The sequence below is a fragment of the Lontra canadensis genome, unplaced genomic scaffold (genome assembly GCF_010015895.1).
Source record: "Lontra canadensis isolate GAN:19392208 unplaced genomic scaffold, GSC_riverotter_1.0 scaffold10, whole genome shotgun sequence".
In the NCBI taxonomy this organism is placed as follows: Eukaryota; Metazoa; Chordata; class Mammalia; order Carnivora; family Mustelidae; genus Lontra; species Lontra canadensis.
In genome coordinates this window covers 15,847,978-15,869,471 of record NW_022631004.1, presented here as the reverse complement: position 1 = coordinate 15,869,471, position 21,494 = coordinate 15,847,978, and the positions used below count along the sequence as shown (strand labels likewise).

The 21,494-nt window shown below is 39.2% G+C and overlaps 1 protein-coding gene across 3 annotated transcripts in view; it reads left to right on the top strand.

Annotated features, from left to right (window-relative positions):
• The window catches only part of KIF13B (kinesin family member 13B), a 196,123-nt gene that overhangs the window by 45,046 nt on the left and 129,583 nt on the right, over nucleotides 1-21,494 (top strand). For all 3 annotated transcript variants that reach the window (XM_032855722.1, XM_032855721.1, XM_032855720.1), the window contains exon 3: nucleotides 19,331-19,343. In XM_032855722.1, coding sequence (XP_032711613.1) covers nucleotides 19,331-19,343 — 13 coding nt within the window. The remainder of the gene's footprint in view (nucleotides 1-19,330; nucleotides 19,344-21,494) is intronic.

Below are 21,494 nucleotides of genomic sequence, written 5' to 3'. Positions count from 1 at the left end.
CGGGAGAGTGAGAGAGACTCCACAGGGAGCACGGAGCCCAAGGCAGGGCTCGATCCCATGACCCTGAAATCATGACCTGAGCCAAAACCAGGAGTCCGATGCTCAACCGACTGCACCACCCAGGCACCCCTGTCTCTTCAAGCTAAGGACTCTGCCCTCTTCCTGTCTATACCTTTTTACAACCTACTTTATTTGTAAATTGGCATTACTTTATATGATATGTGTATGTATCCATCCATCTACCTACCCAGCTGCCAGCTTGCCTGCCTACCTTTCCATCAGTCCGTCCACCCATCCGTCTATTTATCTCTTAGTGCTAGACCAGATAGTGTGTTAGGATTGCTTGTCTTTCTCTGGGTTCAGTATCACAACCCATAGGTTATTTGATGGAGATTGTTTTAGCATAAAGTATAAATAAATTCTCTCTTCCTAAATTCTGTCCGTTCTATTAGATTGTGCCACATTTTTGTTTGCTTTGTATTTGAACCATGACTTACTTGAATAGCTTTTTATTTTTCTTGCAGTTATAAAAATTTATTGTCTTTCGTATAACCTTAAATCTTCCCTTCCAAATTCTTAGCTGTACTATTCTAATTTCTTCCCTTTGGAAATTTCTGTCTTAGAGCCTTTTCTTTGATTGCTCTCTAGACCTGCCCTGTATAATTCCTTATCTGGAATTCAATGAGGAATAATTAACATTTTGTGTCCCTTTTTAATTTTTAGATCATAGTTTCTTAAGGAAACTGGTAGTTTGGAGTCTAATGTGTAACAATTCAGGAAGGACAAGATGTTAACAAAGAATATTCATAGGAAAAGTGGTGGCTGAAGATCTCAGGAGAGGCTTATAAAGAAAGATGTTTTTTTTTTTAGACAGGGTGTAGTCATGGTTAACCTAACTCTCAGTCTCTCATTTCAATAAACATTCACTGATGCCTACAATTTGGCAGGGACTGAGCTAAATTTAGGTGCTGAGATATCAAGATGAAGGAGCTGGTGTGGAAGCAGAAGCACCTATAAGCAGTTGATATTAAGTAATCGTGTTATAAGGAAACATATGCAAGGAATTCTGGGAACTTTATAGTATTTTAATCCTTTACTGCTGTAATTCTTTTATCTCATCCAGTAAGGATGATGTAATTACGCTTATAATAACCTAAGATACAGTGGGTGTTTCAGATAAGAAACAGGTTTCAGAGGTGCCGAGGTGGCAAAGTCGGTTAGGCGTCAGACTCTTGGTTTCAGCTCAGGTAGTGATCTCGGGGTTGTGAGATCACTTCTCACAGAGTTCGCTTGGGATTCTCTTTTCCTCTCCCTCTGCTCTTTCTTTGCATGCTTGTGCTCTCTGTCTTAAACAAACAAACTTAAGGAAAAAAAACAGACTTAAGAAGTTTAGCGGGGAATCCATTGATACCCATAAAAGAGAGGGAAGGGGGGAAGTGGTATTAGGAAAAGCCACCTTACTTTAGTATTTATTAATAGTGAATGATCCTGTTAATACGGCAAAGTATAATGAACCATCTTGAGTGGTGTGCTCTGACAGCTCTCTGCCCTGGAGAAAAGCTATACTATTGCAAATTCATTTCCAGGCAGTGGAATATGGCTGGGGAGATTTTAAACTAGGGGCTTTAGTGCCTTGCCTCCTCTGGACCAGCTCTTATTCTAGAGTTTTCTCCAAATTAGTTCACCAGAGAGTAAAATAATATTTGCATCATTTTATCATTGTAGCTAAAAGGCATTCCTCCCCTCTTAACTTTTTTTTTTTTTTTTTTTTCCCAGTAGGCTCCGTGCCCAATGTGGGCCGTGAACTTACAACCCTGAGATCAAGAGTCGCATGCTGTACTGACGAGCCAGCCTGGCACCCATTCTCTTACTTTTGAAAGAGATTCTTTCTTTCTGGGATTTTTCTCCACCCCAACTCTGAGCTGAGGTAGTCATGGGGATTAGTAAGATAGAGGAAATAGACAAACCAAAAATAAAAACACTGCATGTGGTGCTTGTTATGTGCCAGGCACTGTTCTAATCTTCATGGCAATCCTATGATATGGGTTCTCTTATTATCTACATCTTACAGATTAGGGAAACTAGATCATGGAAAGTTTAGGTGATCTGCCCAAGGTCACATAGTAAGCAGTGGAGCTGGGATTCAAAATCAGGCAATTTGGTTCCAGAGCCTGATCTCTTTAACACTCTTTTTCTGCATCTCATGTCACTTTAGTTACTGATAGAGCTGATGGAGAAAATGGCTTTTGGACTGTTGGGCAAGTGGGTTTCCTGATTCCTTACCCCTAAGTTACTTACTTTACCAGGCACAGGCAGACTTGACACCTGTAGGCTTCTCTTGTGTGGAGGAACAGATTTCATGAATGCTGTTCCTTTTCTTGAACACCACTGATTTGATACCTCACCCTTCCTTTCCCCCAGAGGACAGAATGAAGGGGCTTAGAGGCATCAAGAGTGTTATTTCGCATTCTTCCACATGGATACATGAGGATTGAGGAATTAAAATCCTCTCCCTAGCACCCTTCGTTCATTAAAAGCCAAATCTTCTTTGGGGAGTTAGCATAGGTGGGTAAGAGCTGGAGAAAGGGCAGCCTTCTGCCCCCAAGAAGATTTAAACTAAGCACTGAAGCTCATATAGCTTGAGTTTTGTGCCACTGTACATACTTAACCATATATCTTTCCCCAGTTTGTAGTCTGCTTTGCTATGAGGCCCACTTCCATTTGAAGGCAAGAGAAAAAACAAATAACAAAAAACTAATAAACTTCAAATCAGGTCATTTTAAACAAACATCCTTCCCTAAGTTTCCTGAAACAAGCAAAGTTGTTTTTAACTTTTTCTCCCACATCATGTGCCATAGAGAGAGGCAAATGCTTAAGTAGAAAGAGCATAGTTTTAGAACGAGAAACTTAGGTTTGAATCCCAGTTTTGCCACTGAACAAATTATTTAATCTTTGTGGTGTTCTTATTATCCTATAAAATAGAGAACCCAAGACCTATCATGTAGGATTGGTGTGAAGATTAGAGCTGAAATATGCCAGGTATTTGCCACACAGTAACAAAAGGTAGTTTTTAGTGTTAATAAAAATATGAAAAATACAGACTTGAACTAGTTGAATGCTTAAAGAATAATTTTACCTGTTTTACACAAGCAGGTTTCTTAGGCAGGCCTCCTTTCAACACTGCTGGGAAACAGGAATACTGATTGATATTTGGGTATTTTGTCTGGTTATTTGTAGGCACACTCGTGTTTTGAAGGTGAGTGCACAAAACCAATTTGCCAGTAAGCCTCCTTTGTGTAGTACTGGTTATTTCTATGTTGTATTCAAATCGAGCTTTACATTTAAGAATTCATATCCTCATTTATTTTTTTATTTCTAAGAGTCTAAATTTGGATTCAGAAGCTTCCAGTGTTTTGCCTTTGTCTTTCAAGCTAATGCATTCAAAGATTCAAAGATTGCTGCTCCTTTCTTCAAAACATTTTAACTCAGTTGAAGAATGCTATAAACTGTTTAAGAGTTTGTTGGTTGTTTCTTAGGATGTGAAATAAACAAAGGATGTAGGTGCTTTTTTTCTTTTCTAGGACATTTCCTCGTTGCCCCCACTCCCACCTCCCACTGCTGTGTTGCACAAAAATTGATGTATTTTGCTTCTTGTTAGACAGGCCTGACAAATCTTTTGTACCTATAGCTCCCCTCCCCTGCTCCCCACCTACCATTTAGTCTATTTGGGGACTGGAATCCATTTCCACAGGGTTTGTTTCCCTATTCAGGAAACCAGACTTCATGTTGGAAGGAAGGAGGACCAAAACAAAACCATGAAAGACTAACACACAGAAGGAAGAGCCACAACACAAAATTTGCTTTAGCAACCTCGTCCTGGAAAGAAATGTGATGTTGATGATCTCACAAGACCTGTATGGTTTTCATTTTGTCCCTCCAGCTGAGTACTGCTTCTGTCTTGATTAAAATTCCCAGTCTAGTATTTAATTGTTGACCTTGAGCAAGTTACTCAGTCTTTCTGAGCCTTGGCTTCCTCAATTCTAGAATGGGGGCAGTAATAGGATCTATCCTTCAGGGTTGTGGTGAGGATTAAAGAAAATAATACATGGAATAAACTTACAATAATGCTTGGACCCAGGAAGATCACAGACTTTTATTGGACCTAGATTTGAACCCAAGTCTGTTTAGTTTCCAAGCAGAGTTCTTTCTGCCACACACAGGACACTGTACAGTAGTGTGAAGTAGGTTGTGTAGGGAGTAGTAGTTCCACCAGATTCCTGAAGTAGCAGAGAGGCTTGGTGAGGTTAAGTGACCACTAGGATCACAAAGCTAGTGAAAGGCAGAACCAAACTGAAGAAGGGTTTCTATCTAACTGGTGGGGTAAAGTACTTTTCCTCCAGCAACATGACATGAAGACAATGTCTTTGATGTCTAATGTTTTATTTTGTCCCCTGTCTTGCAAGCTGCTTGAGGACTTAAGTACATGGTGCCATCTGATTATAGATGCTAAATAGAAACTGGAGACAAAGTAATGAAGAGTGTTTTAGCCTAATCATTTGAGTGTATGTGTTCAGTCATCTAGTGTGGACATAAGTAATTAAATACATTTTACTAAAATTAACTTATGCATGTTGAGCTTAGTCAAAAAAGGTTGGTCTAAATTTCGAATGGGTGGTTTTGTACATAAGGACCATAAAATGTATTAAATGTGAAGTTAAATATATGCTGAACATGGGACCTAGCAGTTTTACTCTTAGCTATCCAAGGGAAATTAAAAATGAATGTTTACAGAAAGAACTGTGAAGTGGCTCAGAAGTGGTTAAAGATAAAGAAGATGTGGTCCATATATACAATGGAGTATTACGCCTCCATCAGAAAGGTTGAATACCCAGCTTTTGTATCAACATGGCCAGGACTGGAAGAGATTATGCGAGAGAAATAAGTCAAGCAGAGAAAGTCAATTATCATATGGTTTTACTTATTGGTGGAGCATAAGGAATAACATGGAGGACATTAGGAGATGGAGAGGAGAAGTAAGTTGGGGGAAATTGGAGGAGGAGACAAACCAGGAGAGGCTGTGGACTCTGGGAAACAAACTGAGGGTTATGGAGGGGAAGGGAGGGGGAATGGGTGAGCCTGGTGGTGGGTATTATGGAGGGCATGTATTGCATGGAGTACTGGGTGTGGTGCATAAACAATGAATTCTGGAAACTGAAAAGAAATAAAATAAAATAAAAATTAAAAGAAAGTGATTAAAGAGGTAGAAGAAGTGAATGAAATAATAGTTAGAAATGGCACAGAAGAATAACTATGAATGAGAATAAAGAAAAAGTATGGATTTGACCAGGAGTTTGTCAATCCTTATAGTTCTAAAAGTAAGCATAGAAACTTGATTACAGAGAATCTTTCTATTCTCTTCAATGAAACATAAGCACCTCTTAAAAGACTCAATCCCATTGGTCATTATGAAATGTAAATTAAAATCTCAGTGAGAGGCCACTCCACACCCACTTGAATGGCTGTATACAAGACAGACAATATTCAGTGATGGTGCAGATGGGGAGCAACTGTAGCTCTCACCTGCACCTGGGGATGGGAAGCAGTGCATATACTTGGGAAAACAGCTTGATTGTCTCTGGAAAGGTAGATGTACACTACCCTATGACCTGACATTTCTTCAAGAAGACATCTCTTCAAGAGAAGTAAAAATAAGTGCCCAAGATTTGTTTTTGAATGTTCACAGCAGCACTATTCATAATAGCGCCAAGCCAGAAACAATCCAGATTCTTCTCAACTGGTGAACAGATAAACTAAATACTATTCAGCAGTAATAAGGAACTAAGAATTGATAACATGCTACAACATGGATGAACCTCAAAAACATGCTAAGTAAAGGACACCGGATGCAAAAGACCACACATTGTAGGCTTCCATTTCTATGGAATGTCTAGAAAAGATGAAGGGCAGAAAGCAGATGAGTGGTTGCCTGGGCCTGTGAGTAGGTCCTGGGATTGACTGCAGTCAGTCATGAGGGAACTTTCTGGAGTGATGGGAATGTTCTCAAAGCGTGGGTAATTTACTTGTGTGTCAGCTGGATCGTGGCCTGTTTTTTAAGCTTTGTTAGGTTGGGGCCAGAGTAACCTTTATTCTAGGGCAAATTTAGCCATACACCTGAATTGTGGCCTTTTTGGGCTCTACCAAATGTCCCTTAGTGTTCAAGGACATCTGTCCACTGTGGCTGGTTGTAACTCATGCCTCTGAGCCCTGTGTGAGCTCTGCAAATTGTTCAGTGTACATCTACTTCTCCACAGTAGTTCTTTCCCAGATAGTTTTATGTCCTGTGGGTGTCTCCCCTTTTGCGTGTACAATTCAGTATTCAGTCAGAGACAGTAGGGGGCCACTGCACCTTCCTGGAGTTCTTCTGGGCTGTTCCCTTCTCTCTGGCCAGCAAAGTCCAGCTGCCTCAGATGCCCAGTATTAACCACCTCAGCCCAGGCCATCCTGTTCTGGCTTGGTTCCCTCTTCCTGTACAGAATGTCTCTAGGTAGAATGCCTGGGCAGTTGTAGGGTCCCTCTCACTCATTTGCCTTCTCCCCAAGATCATAATCCCTCACTGCTTGGTCCCTGTTTTTTGACAACATTTGCGTCATATCCTTTGTGCAGTTTTCTTGTTTGTGGTAGGAGAGCTAGAACCAGTTATTGTGTCTTAGCTAGAGTTTCAGATTTACATTGGCTACCTTGTTGAATATTGAGGAGAGACATTTCCTGTAGCTCCTATGGCAGACAATTATTGGAAGTCAGAGTCCTCTACAGAGCTTTCATAACAAATGGTGCTTTTGTGCAAATGAAGAAAAAGGTGGCCCCTCTGGCCAGGCCAATTAGAAATAGCCTCCCTCCTGAGCTGTCCCAGCCTTGGGAAAAGCAAATGGTGCCTTTGTCTTTGAGCTCCTTGCTTTGCTATGACCCTTTTACTGCTTTGTCCTTGTAGCAGGGGGTGTGCTTGAATTCCTGCCGAACCTCTGGGCCAGCTGCCTTTGTGAAGTGCACAGACCTACAACTGTGTGTCGTGTTCAGTAGATTAGCTTAACATGGTGCAGCTCTTCCTGCAGCTGCACGTAGTAGGTAAATTGCTCGAGCAAATGAAAATTAATACTGTTATTCTGGAACATTTGTACTCCAGTTGTACCTCATATGTTGATGAAGACTTGCTGAAAACTTATTTTTTTTTTTATATTCCCCATTCAAAAGAGGGGTCAAATACATTTGGTAAGAAGTTAAAGGAAAAGGACAAGGAATAAGGTGCTTCACATTATTTTGAATCACCATGGTAGGAAAATGTCTCAGAACTCATTTTAGTAATCTTAAGATCAGATATTTCCTTTGGGTTCTCATTAGTTTGTTTGCAACAGATGTTATCAGCCACACACATTTTGTTTCTGTCAAACTAAACAAAATGGAGTACTATAAGTTTGGGGGGAATGTGGTGTTCCCTGGGGGGGTCATTATTTTGGGCAGTGAGGCTGGAAATGGTGTTGGGTGGGTTTGGGTGTGGCTTCACCTGGAAAGGAGCAGAACAAATTCCTGTACTACTGTTCCCTACAGAAAACTTTTAACCACACAGCCCTTTCTGTGTAAGGGGTGATGGCTTACAGGACTGGCTTTGTGCTCTGGAAAGGTACCTGGAATTCATGTTTTTTTGGCAATCAAAAAAAAGTATAATGAATAATGTTCCTATGAACTTTTACATTTAGATTATATCCTCTTGAGCCCATGACCCTCTTTTATTTTTCGAGATATAATTGACCTTATAGTTTTATGTGTACAACATGATTTCTAAATTACTAAATGATCACAGTAAGTCTAGTTAACATCCATCACTGTACATAGTTCAAAATGTTTTCCTTGTTATGAGAACTTTCAAGATCTAGCGAGCTTTCAGATAATACAGTATGCTCTGTTTAATTACACTTCTCATTCATTCCTGGATCCACTGTAGTCTTTACCAATTGCACTGCTTCGTGGCTCTCAGGGCAGATTAGTGATCCTTTAAGAGCTAACCCTCTTTTCAGCCCTAACAGCTGGAATGAACAGGAGGCTCACCATCCAGGTACCTGCCCAAAGCTTGTGTCGGATCCCGATGATGAGCTATGAGAACAGAAGCAACAGTAAGGTATCTTGCAAGTTGTATCCTGCCTGTGGAAGAGAGCCTGAGTGAGGAGTTGTCTCACAGAATCACAGGGGAAATGAGCTCTAGGAGTGTAATTAAAGCAGGTCTTTGAATTGCTCTTTAAATTGGACTTTTGGAGACCACTGTGTCAGCCTCCCCTTGCGTTGGCTTTTGTGACATTTGACTAATGCTGGTCTGGGATGCACCACAAGGTAGAAGGAGCTTTTTTCTTGAATTTCTGAGGCTTGGGCAGGTTGGTCCACTCTAAGCCACAGAGAGTAAATGAAGTGTGGCTGGGCCCCCATCAAAATTGGGAGACAGACCAAAAAGAGCTTCCTATACCCACTGCACCCCTCCCCCCTTAATTTGCTTGATCTCTTAGTAGTAATTGATACTGCTTATGCTCCTTCCTTCTTGAAACTCGTGTGATGCCACTCTACCTGGTTTTCCTCCTTTGGTCATTTCTTTTTGGTTTCTTTTCAGAGTACCTTATAACAGAAATATAAATTTGCAAGATAGTGTTATTTTCTTATTGTCTTGATGCCTTTCATTTATATTTGGTCCTCAGTGCCTTTCTTATTTATCTAAAATGTTAGCTAATTAGCCTGTGGATATTAAACTAAGAGCATGCAAATGTGAACAAATAGAGGCTATTTGTTCAATGTTTACTATAGCAAGGGAGTCTGCTACTGTCAGTTGAGTTTGGCAAAGACTCAGAGGCAGGCAGGGGAGCACAAAAGCTTTATAGTTTAAAAAAAAAAGGAAAAGGAAAAAAAAGGAGGATTCAGGTGTGCTTCTGATGAAGGTTGTTGGCCTGAGGAAGCTGGAGACCGGTTAACTAGAAGCAGATGTTATTTGTGGTTGGTTTGGGAGTATATTTGGCTTTTTTTCTGGCTGGTCTTGAGTTGCAAGCAGGGGCAAAAAATAGGAAAGCTGGCAGCCACTGACCAATACCTGACTGTTCTGGGTCAGTTGCCACAGATGTTGTAGGTTTCAGTGTCTATACGGTCTGGCCATTCATTGTCAATTCAGTCTTTTAAGCCAAACATGAAGCTCCACAGCTCTTAGGAAAATGTCTCTATAGCACTCTTTCTTAACCTTTTTTGAGTTTTAGACTCTTTAGAGAATCTGAAAGTTATAGCTCCTCTGCCCAGAAAAAAAAATTCGGGAGTTCACAGACCCACTGAGGGCCATCCATGGACCAAAAATCTCACTTATTTTCATGCATATTTAACAATTTCCTCATGGTGTTAATATAATTCAGTATTTTGTTCATGTGAATTTTGGACTATTACGTGTTTCTCTATATTGTAGGAGTCACTGTTAACAAATATATATGCAAAGGTGTTTAAACAGCACCATTTTTATGCAGTATCACAGGAGGTGATTTGCTAGGTAAGTCACCATTCTGTGATACTGAGGAATAAGCTCATTCTCTAGCAAAAAGGTTGAACTTTTTATCATTTCAGTGTTGTTTTATGAAAAACTTTCTGAAACACATCTGATTTCCGTGACCAGGGGTGGGGGCGGGGAATAACAATGGAAGATATATGGCTTTAGAATCTTTTTCATGATGAACATGAAAAGCTTCTTGACAGAAAGGACTTGTACCTTATTTAATTTCTTTCTTTCTTTCTTTTTTTTTTTTTTAAAGTGGGTTCCATGCCCAAAATGGAGCCCAGCACAGGGCTTGAACTCATGACCCTGAGATCATGACCTGAGCTGAGATCAACTGAGATTGATTTGAGCTGAGAGAAGATTTTCTCTTCTGTAAAGAAAAGCATGGTGTCCTTTTTTTTTTTCTTTTTCTGGAAGCATTTTTTGCTTTTGATTCAAATATATTCTGAAGAGTTGGTAAATGGTATTTTAATCTGGCTATAAAGATATATAACTATATGTATTTCATAACAAATATTTTTTGGATGAGATCAGGACACTAGAAGAATTATAGAGACCTTGGGGATAGTGTAAATCAGGAGTTAATTTAACAACTGAAAATTTAGATAAGCTCATCATCTCATGGCAAATTCCAACAAGCCTCATTGAGTGCCTACCATATGCCAGGACTGGGTAAACAAAGAAGAATGAAACATGCCCTGTGTTCTCAAGGAGCTTGTAATCAAGGGGAGGAAATAACAGCAACAACACTTTCTTGGGAAAGAAGACCTGGGGAACTTATAAGTTCCTAAAAATGGATGGAGACAGTACCTTTTTGGTTTTTTTGGACAAGAATGCCATCACCAGGCTGAAAAGTGGGAGGAAGTACACAGGTCACCAAAAGTACAAAAGTAACCAAGCCTGAAGGACGTGACATGTCCAAATATGTGTAAAGCACAAGGCACTAGGGGAGGAGCAGTAGGAGAGTGAGGCTTGGGAGGTGGGAAGAGGTTAAACCCCAAGTTAATGTTGCATCGTGACTGAAATCACAGTAATGATGATATCTAACATTTATGGAGCATGCACAAATATGCATTAGAGCCTTCCCTGCTTGAGGAGTGGATTTTATCTTCTAGGGGCTAGGGAGCCAATGAAGGTTTTTTTGTTTTGTTTTGTTTTGGTACAAAATGGTGGTTTATTAAAGCACGGGGACAGGACCTGTGGGCAGGAAGAGCTGCTGCCCCGGTTTGTGAGGGATGGCAGGTTATGTACTTGCATTTGGGGGAAGGTGAGGGAAAGGAAGGTTTCAACAGAGTTTTCATATGCTAAAGAGGGCCTACAAGGTGCCGGGAGACCAATGTTGTCTTTTAGCAGGCCATTAACATAAAGATAGTTGGGAGATTCCTGTCTGGTTTTAGGGAGAATTATGACCTGCTGAAACATGTGGTTTAGATACATAGTGGCTGAGTGCAGAGTTGTAGAGAAGAGAGAGGAGGAGGCAGTGGGGGCACTGGTAGGAAGCTCTGTGGTGCTAGACCTAGAGCAGATGAAGAAATAGGCTGTCGCTGTGTCTGCTGCCTCTCCATAAGCTTTCTGCCTTCCCTAGGCCTCTGTGCAAATGCCACTCTACGAAGCCTTTCCTGACCACCCTGTTTAAAATGTCAACCCCAGGGGCACCTGGGTGGCTCAGTGGGTTAAGCCTCTGTCTTTGGCTCAGGTCATGATCTCAGGATCCTAGGATGGAGCCCCACATCAAGCCTCACATCAGGCTGTCTGCTCAGTGGGGAGCCTGCTTCCCCATCTCTCTCTCTGTCTGCCTCTCTGCCTACTTGTGATCTCTCTCTCTGTCACATAAATAAATAAAATCTTAAAAAAAAAAAAAAGTCAACCCCAGCTTCACTCCCTCGTCTTTCCTGCTTTATTTTTTTTCCCCATAGCACTATTATGTTACATATTCACTCATTCATTCAGTTGTAGTAGAATTTAAGCTCTGAGAGAGCTGGGATTTTTGTGTGATTTGTTCAGTGCAGTTTTGCAAGGTACTGAGATTAGGACCTGGCTTATCATAGATAGTAAATATTGTTGAAGGAAAGAGTGAATGTGGGAAGGGAAGAAGGGATGGGTTTGAAAGACGTTTCAAAGATCAAAGTCATATCCCAGGAGAAGGATAAACAGCAATCTTCAGTTAAGTTAGCTAAGCAGTTCTTACCCTTGTAAGTAGTGAAGTATTTAGTTGGGGAATGCTTGTAAATTGAGTTTCCACTTAAGGAAGCTAAAGAGATCTTTGCTAAGCATTGGATTTGGACAGTAATTATAGTAATGAGCTAGAAATTACAGTTTTTCTCAACCTGCTCGCTGACATAAACCCCAAGTTAACATTGCTTCATGATTCAGAATTGAGCATGCATGAATGTACGTGCACCAGGCATCAGATATATGCTCTTTTCCTTAAAGCCCGCAGCATTTCCACTTCAAGTGTGAATTCTAGGCCTATTACTGCTTATAGTGAAGATCAGCTTTAGCTTTAATTCTATTTCATAGCTACTAACTGTAATGACATTATTACTGCATATGACATTTGAGTTTGGGATTCCATGTTTAGGATTTGATAGCCAGGATTGTGTGTGGAGATATCAGGATTGTCTTATTTAGTTCAGTGGGCAGAATCTGTGGTGTAGTCCTGATAGAGTTGTGAAGGCACTCTATGTAGGTTCTTGGGATTGGATTTAGAAACATTCTCTTTACTTTTATGAATTTCTAAGCTTCTGTTTTGAGCACGTATAAAAACCCCGTTCTACTTTCTTTAATAGCGGGAATTTAAAACTCCAGCTGCCGCCTGGCAGGTAGATCCACGTGGAAGACAGTGGTGATGTGTGGGAATTTAGGCTTCGTGTTTCCATATCCTCTCAATTTTTAAGGGAATTCTTGATGTGGAATCTTCTGATTTTTGACTTTTGGTCAATACTGTGAGGACTAAAGAAAAGATAGCTATGGGCTATATTTGGGCCTGCGGACCTTAAATGTGTGACTCCTGGTTTGGAGACTGAGGTTTGCATCTGGATAGAAAGAGTAAGGGGACAAGAGAGTTAATTTCATGCTCAGTAAAAACTTTTTTTCTGTTAAATCCTGTCCAATCTAGGAGAAATCCAACACAATAAAACTGGAGAAATATGGATTCATAAAATTAGAAATCAGAGATACCCAGAAATACTGAGAGAAGTAATTATTACTTTTTTGGAGTCTAAAATTAGTCTCTCAGTAATCTAGCCTAATCTGTATATACCTTGGAGTTATTTTAACATGTAATTATTAAAATGAATATGTACTATTCTGTTAACATAGATATGAAATATATTTCAACCCCCCCTCCAAGTTCACCAATATTGTTTTAAATCTTTGACCAGATTTAAACATTCTTAGAGCTCAAGTGGACAGTAGATTAAAATTTACTCTGTGTGTTTGACAGATGGGAAGAAGCAGGTGATTTGCAAATGACAGAGTTAATAGTGAGTGTCTTCTTTGAATTACGCTACCCCAGTGTTGGTAATTGAAATTGTGGAATTTATAAACAGGAGTTTTCATGTTTCTAAAGTTTTGTGATTGTAAAATATGCCCTTTGTGGTTCAGTGGCCATATTTTTTGGATGTTCCTCTGTTCTCAACCAGTTAGAGTTTGTGTGGGGGAAAGATTCTTGAAGAAGAGGATTATCAAACTGTCTTTTTCTCTTGATTTAAACCAAGGACTGCATATCAGAAATAGTGACCCAAATGTTCTTCCTTTTTTTAAGGCCCTCTCCCCACTCAACTTCTGGGATACTCCGCACCACGCATTTCTGATCTTCCCTTGCATTCCCTGGATGCATTTCTGTCTTCATGTAATGTGTTTCATTATAGTTATCTCCTAGTTTCTTTGAAGATGAGGTTTGTATTTGTTCTTTGTTTTATTGTTTGGGGGATGATTTTAGAGAGCGGAAATGGTGGTGGAAATGGTTTTATTCTATTGGGAATAAATGCGTTTGAGTGTAACATAAGGAACCTAATTTAGATTGGATGCTTAAGAGAGATAAAGGTAGGGAAATAATAATTAAGCTGAGAAACAACGTATGGATAGGAGTTAGCCTCAAGATTTCAAGGCAGAAAGAAAATCATGAATGAAAGTCCCGAGGCTAGAAAACTGGGCACCCAGGGCCAGTTGGAGGTGGTCAGGGTGGGCGAAAGGCAGACAGCACTGGATTGCAGGTAAGACAGAAGCAGAGGCCAGGCCATAGGGAGAGCTTGCTGAATAACAAAGAGCCTTGTGTTGGCTCTATACTGATAAATGAGGAGAGGTATACTCTGTCTTTAGAGCTTATAGTCTGGCTAAGGAGGTGACCCATGTATTGAAAAATTTATATCATGTGACCAAATAATAGGTAGGATGTGAGCACTACGGATAGTTTTGACTATGGGAGGAATTAGGGGAGGAAAACTCACTTTCGGCTGGGGTTCTTGTGGAAGGTTTCTTAAGGGAGCTAGAGTTTGATCTGGGTTTTTTCATGGGGTAGGGCTTGAACAAACAGAGATGTCTGAGGGAGTGGCATTATGAGTGTAGGTCTGGGGAATACAAAAGTATTAGGGATAGGACGTCCACTGGCTTGCTGGAGAGGAGGAATCCTCTAGAACTGTGATGTGGGAGACGATGCTTGACCAGTAACTTGGTTTGCCTCTGATGTACCAGTTATCTGCAAGTATCAGTGCTAGAAATAACCAGAAGTAGAACTTGTTGAATGCTTGGTGTTTGTGTTCTTATTCTAGATAAAGAGAGCTCTACAAGTGATCCAGTGTATAATTTCTCCTTCCTTCCACAACATCCTCATCAGCTACTTTTCTCTTGTCATATAGTTCCACGCATGGGAGCTGGCCATTTAACACAGTGTTAATTATTCTTGTATTGGAGAGATATCTCTCTTCTTTTAGCTTTCTCCAGTGGATCCTACCAAATTCAGCCTCTAAGCTGACCTAGAACAAGTCTGCTTCTCCTCCTACCTCCATATATGTGAGCCTCCTCAAATCTGAAGGTGGCATCATGTCTTCCTTGAGTCTTCCCTGCGCCCGGCTACATTATTTCTAGTCCTTTCATCTATTCTTTCAGTGGTAATGTTTTCAAACCCTCCTTTATATCCTGTTCTCCTAGATATTCTACTTTATCAATAATGCTTTTAAAATTTATTCTTCAAAACTGAAGTGAGTACTCCAAATGTCGATGAAGCACTAAACAGGCCTTTTAGTGATGTTTGTACTTATTAAAGCTGGCGAGATAAGCAAAGATTGACTCCTTGGTGAGTCTAGTCAGTGTTGAAAATTTTAGTCATATCCAGCTTTATTCCTTGTGCAGAAAGCACATCAGGGGAGGGATGACCAAGAAAAAAATAACGATCATCACACAGATTGTTGTTTGGTTGCTGGTACTGCCAGCTAAGTCTGAAAAAAGCAACAATATCATTACGTAGTACGGCTGTATCAGAATAAGCTCTTTGTGATGTATACATCCGTTATGGAGTGAGTTGGAGAGAGATCCTGTTAAAACAGAGATTCCAAATATTTCTAATTGTGAAGGTTTCAGAAACTTAAATCTTTAAAATCAAAAGAGGTGTTGATATTTAGATATTATGTTCAATTTTGGTAGTTGGACAGCATAATTGATTTGTAACTTGTAATTCTGCTGATACTGCTCTATGTTTTACACGTACAGGATGTTGTGTGGTTTATTTTGGATCCAATATAGATTTTATTTTTATTATGGTCAAATGTGTGAGCCTCCTCAAATCTGAAGATGACATCATGTCTTCCTTGAGTCTTCCTTGCATCCAGCTATGTTATTTCTAGTTCTTAGAGCTATTCTTTCAGTGGTAGTGTATATTATTATGGTCAAAAGTATCAGTAAACATTTCCAAAGATCACAATTTATATAAAATAGTCATTAAATTTATTCTTCATATTGTGACATTTAAAAAATTACAAGTGTAATTGGACTTAATTTTATGATGTAATGTATTATTTAAATGAGAAGTGAGCTATACCGATAAACCAGGTCAGTAAAAAGAAGGAGATGAGTAGCTTCTCCATAAATAGCTATTCTACTCAAACTGTGCTACTAAATCATTTGTTTCCCAAGTTTACCTCTTCCTATAAAGCACATCTGTCCATGTGGATCTACCTGGGCTGTTAACATCTCCAGTAACTACACAGTCACCATTTGGGAAACAGTAATTGTTGAAGGCAAGATTCATCAATGATGCTCAAATTCTTGGGTGAAAGTATGATGAGAGACGATATTTATATAGTCCCAAAGTCTTTCCCAATAAGAAAAATGTACAAAGGGAAAACTAGTACTGTTATATGGAGAAACCTAGTAGATGCAGCCATAAGCAAATGATCATAGAGTTACCATCCTCAGTTAGGAGACATGGATGGCCATCATCGTGTACTTTCTGGTGTGAGGCACTGAAAAGGGCACATTACCTGTAGTGTTGTGCCAGCCAAAACACATAACCCAAATTTAGTTATGAGGAAGCATAAGAGAAACCCACATTGAAGGACATTCTACAAAATAATTGGCCAGTACTCGTCAAGTGTTAGGGTCATGAGAGACAGACTGTCCCAGGTGGGAGGAAATAGATAGCCGCATGGAAGGTGTGATCCCTGGACCAGAAAAGGGACATCAGTGGGATACAGTTGGCAAAACGTTTGTTTAAGGTTCGTTCTAGGTTGTTTAATAAGGTTTGTGTTGATAGTTAATTCCCTGGTTTTGATCATAATGACTGTGGTTATATAAAACATCCACATTTGGGGAAGCTGGGTGAAGGATACCCCCATATTTGTACTTTGTACTATTTTCTTGTATGTACTATTCTTTGTACTATTTTTTGGAATGTTTTGTGAGTCTGAAGGTTTTAAAATGAAGTTAAGCAATAACAACAACAACAAGTAATTCAACTCAGCTGATAGAAACTAAGACTTTCATGTTTTTACTTTGTGATGGCTCTTTTGATTGGTCAGAACTGGTTTTCTTTGCTTCCTGAATCTCTGCTGTAAGCTGGATAGCTAAGGTTTCTAAATAAGGGATTTGGGGAGAAGTTAGCCATTAGCATATTGGATTGCAACCATACCTTGAAAGGTTTTGTTTCATTAATTAATTTACTTATTTATTTTTGTGTGGAGCTGTAATTACATCTTTGGGTTTCCAGTGGCTCTGTAGGTTATTTGAGCTTGACTGATGTTGTCACCAGAATCCTTAGCTGGAAACTTAGCTCTGTAATTAATCTACTGGTTTGTTTCTGTTTTTATTATTAGGTTCTGAATTCAGGTTAGTCTCATGGATTCTTCTGTGATGTGTCCTGTATTATTGAATTTTGTATTTGTTGATTGTCTCTTAGGAAGAGCTGATTTTTACATAGAATATTTTATTTAAACTTGAAATATCATACTAAATATCTTATTTTTCCCTCAGAAAAGACAGTCTGGAGTTTAAGTAAACTTACACTGGCATAAGCACTAGGTGGTAACCTTTTATTGGTAATAATTAGAATGAAGGAAATTAATACATTGAGAAAGGTTTCTGTTAGCAAGAACAGTTGTTAATGTATGACTCATAGATTAAGTCTAGAAGAAACTTGACGGGGCTGTTTCCATCAGTGTGGAAGAGGGGAAGAATGTGGACTTTGGGAATCAGAAGACCTAGTTTGACTTCCCATTGCTGCTTATTATTGTGTCTTGGATAGGTTCATTTAAGTTTTCTGAGCCTTAAGTTTCTCAACTGTAAAACTGAAAAAGACAAATAACCATATGATTTTACTCATATGTGGAATCTAAAAAAACTAAAATTAAATGAATAAACAAAAAGCAGAATCAGAGCTATAAATATAGAGAACAAATTGATGGTTGCCAGAAGGAAAGGGGGCATGGATGGGCAAAATGGGTGAAGGGGTGTGGGAGATACAGGCTTCTTGTTACGAAATGAGTAAGTCATGGGGATGAAAGGCGCAGCACAGGGGTACAGTCAGTGATACTGTAACAGCATTGTGTGGTGACAAATGGTAGCCACACTTGGGGTGAGCACAGCCTAGTGTAGAAACTTGTGCAGTCACTAGTTGACCACCTGAAATTAACGTAATAGCATTGAATATAGTCAACAACAACAGCAACAACAAAGCCCTGAGAAACAAAAAAGGAAAGAACGAAGATGATAGCATGCATCAGTGACCTCTACCATTATCTCACAGGTCTTTTTGTCAGGAAGTTTTTCCATATCTCATATTCCAGAGAAAGTACTTTCTTTTATATGTCAGCCACATCAGCTGTCACCCAAGAATCTGTTGGACAAGTGTCACTCTTTGGTAGACTTTCCTTGGTGTTTTCATGTTTTTACCTGAAATCATTTGATGCAAATTAGTATTAAGTTTTTTTTAGAAGAAAATTTTTTATGAGACAGAGGGACAAAAGTTGTATTGACAATTAGAAGGAAATACTTCTGTGTTCAATTTCCTTTCAGGTTTTAGGTTTGAGTTGACATTTGGTCCTTGGAGAGAGAACAGTTATTCCTGAAGCTCCAGTTATTGTTTTTGTCTCTGGTTTCTTAAAGTTCTTTCCTTTATTCGTTGGTTTTTTGATTTTGACATCGTACCATGGTTATGAAAGTGAGCATCATTGTATTAAGGAATTAGACAATGAAGTGTTTCGCATAAAGAGACATGTCTACAGCTTACTCTCAGATGATTAGGAGGGAACTAATATATATATTATATATGTGTGTGTATATTATCTATCTGTGTATGGAGGAGGGGAGGCGGAGGGGGGAATGATATAGTAGATGTGGTAATGTTAACACTTGGTGAATTTGGGTGAAGGGAGTTCTTTGTGCTTTTCTTGCAGCTTTTCTCTAAGTTTAAAACTATCTCCAGAGTATACTAGGTTTAGTTTTATCTCTGTACCCTGAGGAGTTATGAGTCACAGTTTTGGGGTGAGGGAGGTCAGAAGCACCTGGGTAAGATAGATCAATAGGGAATAAGTGAGTAAGTCAGTAAGTAGTAATTCACTGGCAAAAAATTCGTTGTTCCTTTAATAAAACCATTTTTTCTTAGCCAGAGCAGAATTTTTTTTTTAAGATTATTTATTTATTTATTTATTTGACAGACAGAGATCACAAGTAGGCAGAGAGGCAGGCAGAGGGGGAGGGGGGGAAGCAGGCTCCCCGCTGAGCAGAAAACCCAATGTGGGGCTTGATCCCAGGACCCTGAGATCATGACCTGAGCCGAAGGCAGAGGCTTTAATGCACTGAGCCACCCAGGTGACCCCAGAATTTGTTTTTTTATAGAGGGCCTATATAGTGAGCTGCTGCTGTATCAAAGCAGAGAAAACTACTTGGAAGCAAAGTCAGATGATAAAAAGTAAAGACTCCTTAAATTATATATTTACAAGACTGCTACAAGGATAAGCAGAATGCGTAAGGCAGAAATATTAGGACTTTAAAAATTATCCAGAGCTCAGATAATGTTTTTTCTTCTTGAGAGATGCAAGTTAGTTTTCTATAATTAAGGACTCTACCCTACTAGTTCATAGGTATTCATTTTTCCTTTATTTTAAATTGCTATTTGATTTCAAAGTTAATATTTTGTATTCTTGCTAACAATTGACATGGTATTTATTATCATTTTACCTGTCAAAATTGTCTTCTAACCAAAAGAAAATTTTTTTTGAACTCTCTCCTTCTTCTTTCATGTCCACAATGACATCTCTTTTGGAAATGCAGAAGCCAGCCAAAGGTAAGAGATTTGCTTTATTATTATGCAAAAAATGCTTGTAAAGATCTTACGTGCATATTTTTGAAGGGTTGATAATTTTCTTCTCAGAAAAGAATTCTCTCTTGTCACTTTTGTAAAAGTAATGCAAGCTGTCAGCCTGTTCATAAACCCAGAATCATTTATTGGCATGGGAGGGCCTGGAGGTTTATGGAAAAGCTGTATTTGTACTTTGACCAATTCTGGCCAGTTTCCTGGCAACTACAACACAGATTCCTTTTGTGCTCCACTGTTCACCATGGATTGGCTCGAAACTGGTCGTTCCAGACTGTGGTCAGTACCGTGCTAGGCAGACTCATCTATGTTGTTCCCCAGACAGCTGGGGACACATTCTCAGGCCAACAGAAAGCTGCCCTGGCCCACAGTTTCTTCAGGCAAATGTGCTTTCATTTTAGATTTGAGCCCAGATTCTAAAGAAACTTCAGGGGAGTGCGTCAGTTCTTGTATCTTTTAAGGAGTTTATAGTTTGCGAAAGTGGACACAAGGACTATATTTTTGAATTGACCATTTGCTGCCATTACTTGGAACTCGCCAGGAAATTCAGATTTTTATCTACATTCTTGGGATTTTGTTTTTGAGTCTGCAGTTGAATTGTAATTCCATTTTCTATTGTTGCTAAAATATGTATAGACACAGTCTTGGGGACTTGAGTAATGTTTTTTAATAGTTTAATATGGCACTGGATTTCTTTATATATGTAAAAAATCATATTTATTTTTTATCTTTTAATCTTTTTTCTGAAAAGGTTTTGGATTATTTCTGTTTTCTGATTTTTCATCTTTTTTCTGAAAAGGTTTTGGATTATTTCTGTTTTCTGATTTTTTTTGATGGAGCTGGAGACTGGAGATTGCAGTAAAGATGTGAGGAAATGTTACACAACATTTAAAAACTGTTCTTGTGTTATTTAATTCAGTTGTGTCTTAATGTTGAGAGAGATTGTTGACTTGACATAAAAAGTATGGAAGGATCAACACCACATTACTAACATAGTGGTTATGTCTAGGGAGAGGTATGCTTAGTGAATGGGGAGACTTTTAGTTTTTACTTTTATGTTTTTGTGTTATTTGACTTTGCGCACTGTGTTTTCCTTTACTGTTGTTGAAAAAATGTTTTTTTTTTTTAAATTTTAAAGGAATAATATTTAGAAAAAAAAGGGTTTGTCTGCTTTAGGAAATTCTTGGATGATGATTCCTATAACAATTTAAAGATTCCTGTAATTGCAAAACTGCTAGAACTTAAAGAGGACTATTCAGTATTGTGAGTAAGTAAAAACTAAGTGTTCATTAGTTCCTAACTTTGTACCAGGCTGCAGTGCTTTCATATAATTTGGGGAATGGAGCCAAGCCCGCCTAGTGATAAACAGCCCCCTGGCGGAAAGGCCGGTTTCCAATCCCAGCTTCCCCACCTGCCAGCCATCAGGTTCTTCATTCTTTGTACCTCAGCGGCCCATGAACAGGGCTTAGTTCTCCTGTATCGACTCTTGTAATGGTTACTTTAATGGTAGCTTCTCTACTGGAACTGAGATTCAGAAATGCAGTTGTTAAGGAAATCCCTAAATTAAAAAAAGGAAGAAAGAAAACCCGTAATAATCGAGAGAGGAGTGCCATGTAGAGCCTGCTCTTTGATAAGTATATACATACAGTTGATGGCATCTTTGAAGTGAGAGCTAAGCTTACAAAAAAAGAAGCAGGATAATTTCTATGTAACCTTGTTAAGAACAGAATTAAATAAAATTATAAGAGACAAGAGTTGAAAGAACAGAAGAAACCTAATTTGGACTTCACACTTTATTTATTCTCACCATGCTGTAATGATCCTCACTACAGCTGACGAGTATAGCTTGAAAAGCAGCCCCTACCTGAAATTGTGATACACGGTCCTTTGGGACCACCTGCCATCTTCCTTTTCCTTTTCTTCCTCTCCCTGTTGGGAGTGTTGCTAACACAGTGAGCCGCAACTCTTGACAAATAACATGTTTAGCTTTGGAAGCTTGTGGAGCATTAGTAATGTACAATGCAGTGCTTCAGCCAATGGATAGCTTCTGGGCCCCAGGGCTCTTGCCTCTTCCTGGGTCTTGTCAGCCACTAGGCTTCGCCTGGCCTTTTGGGCCTAGCT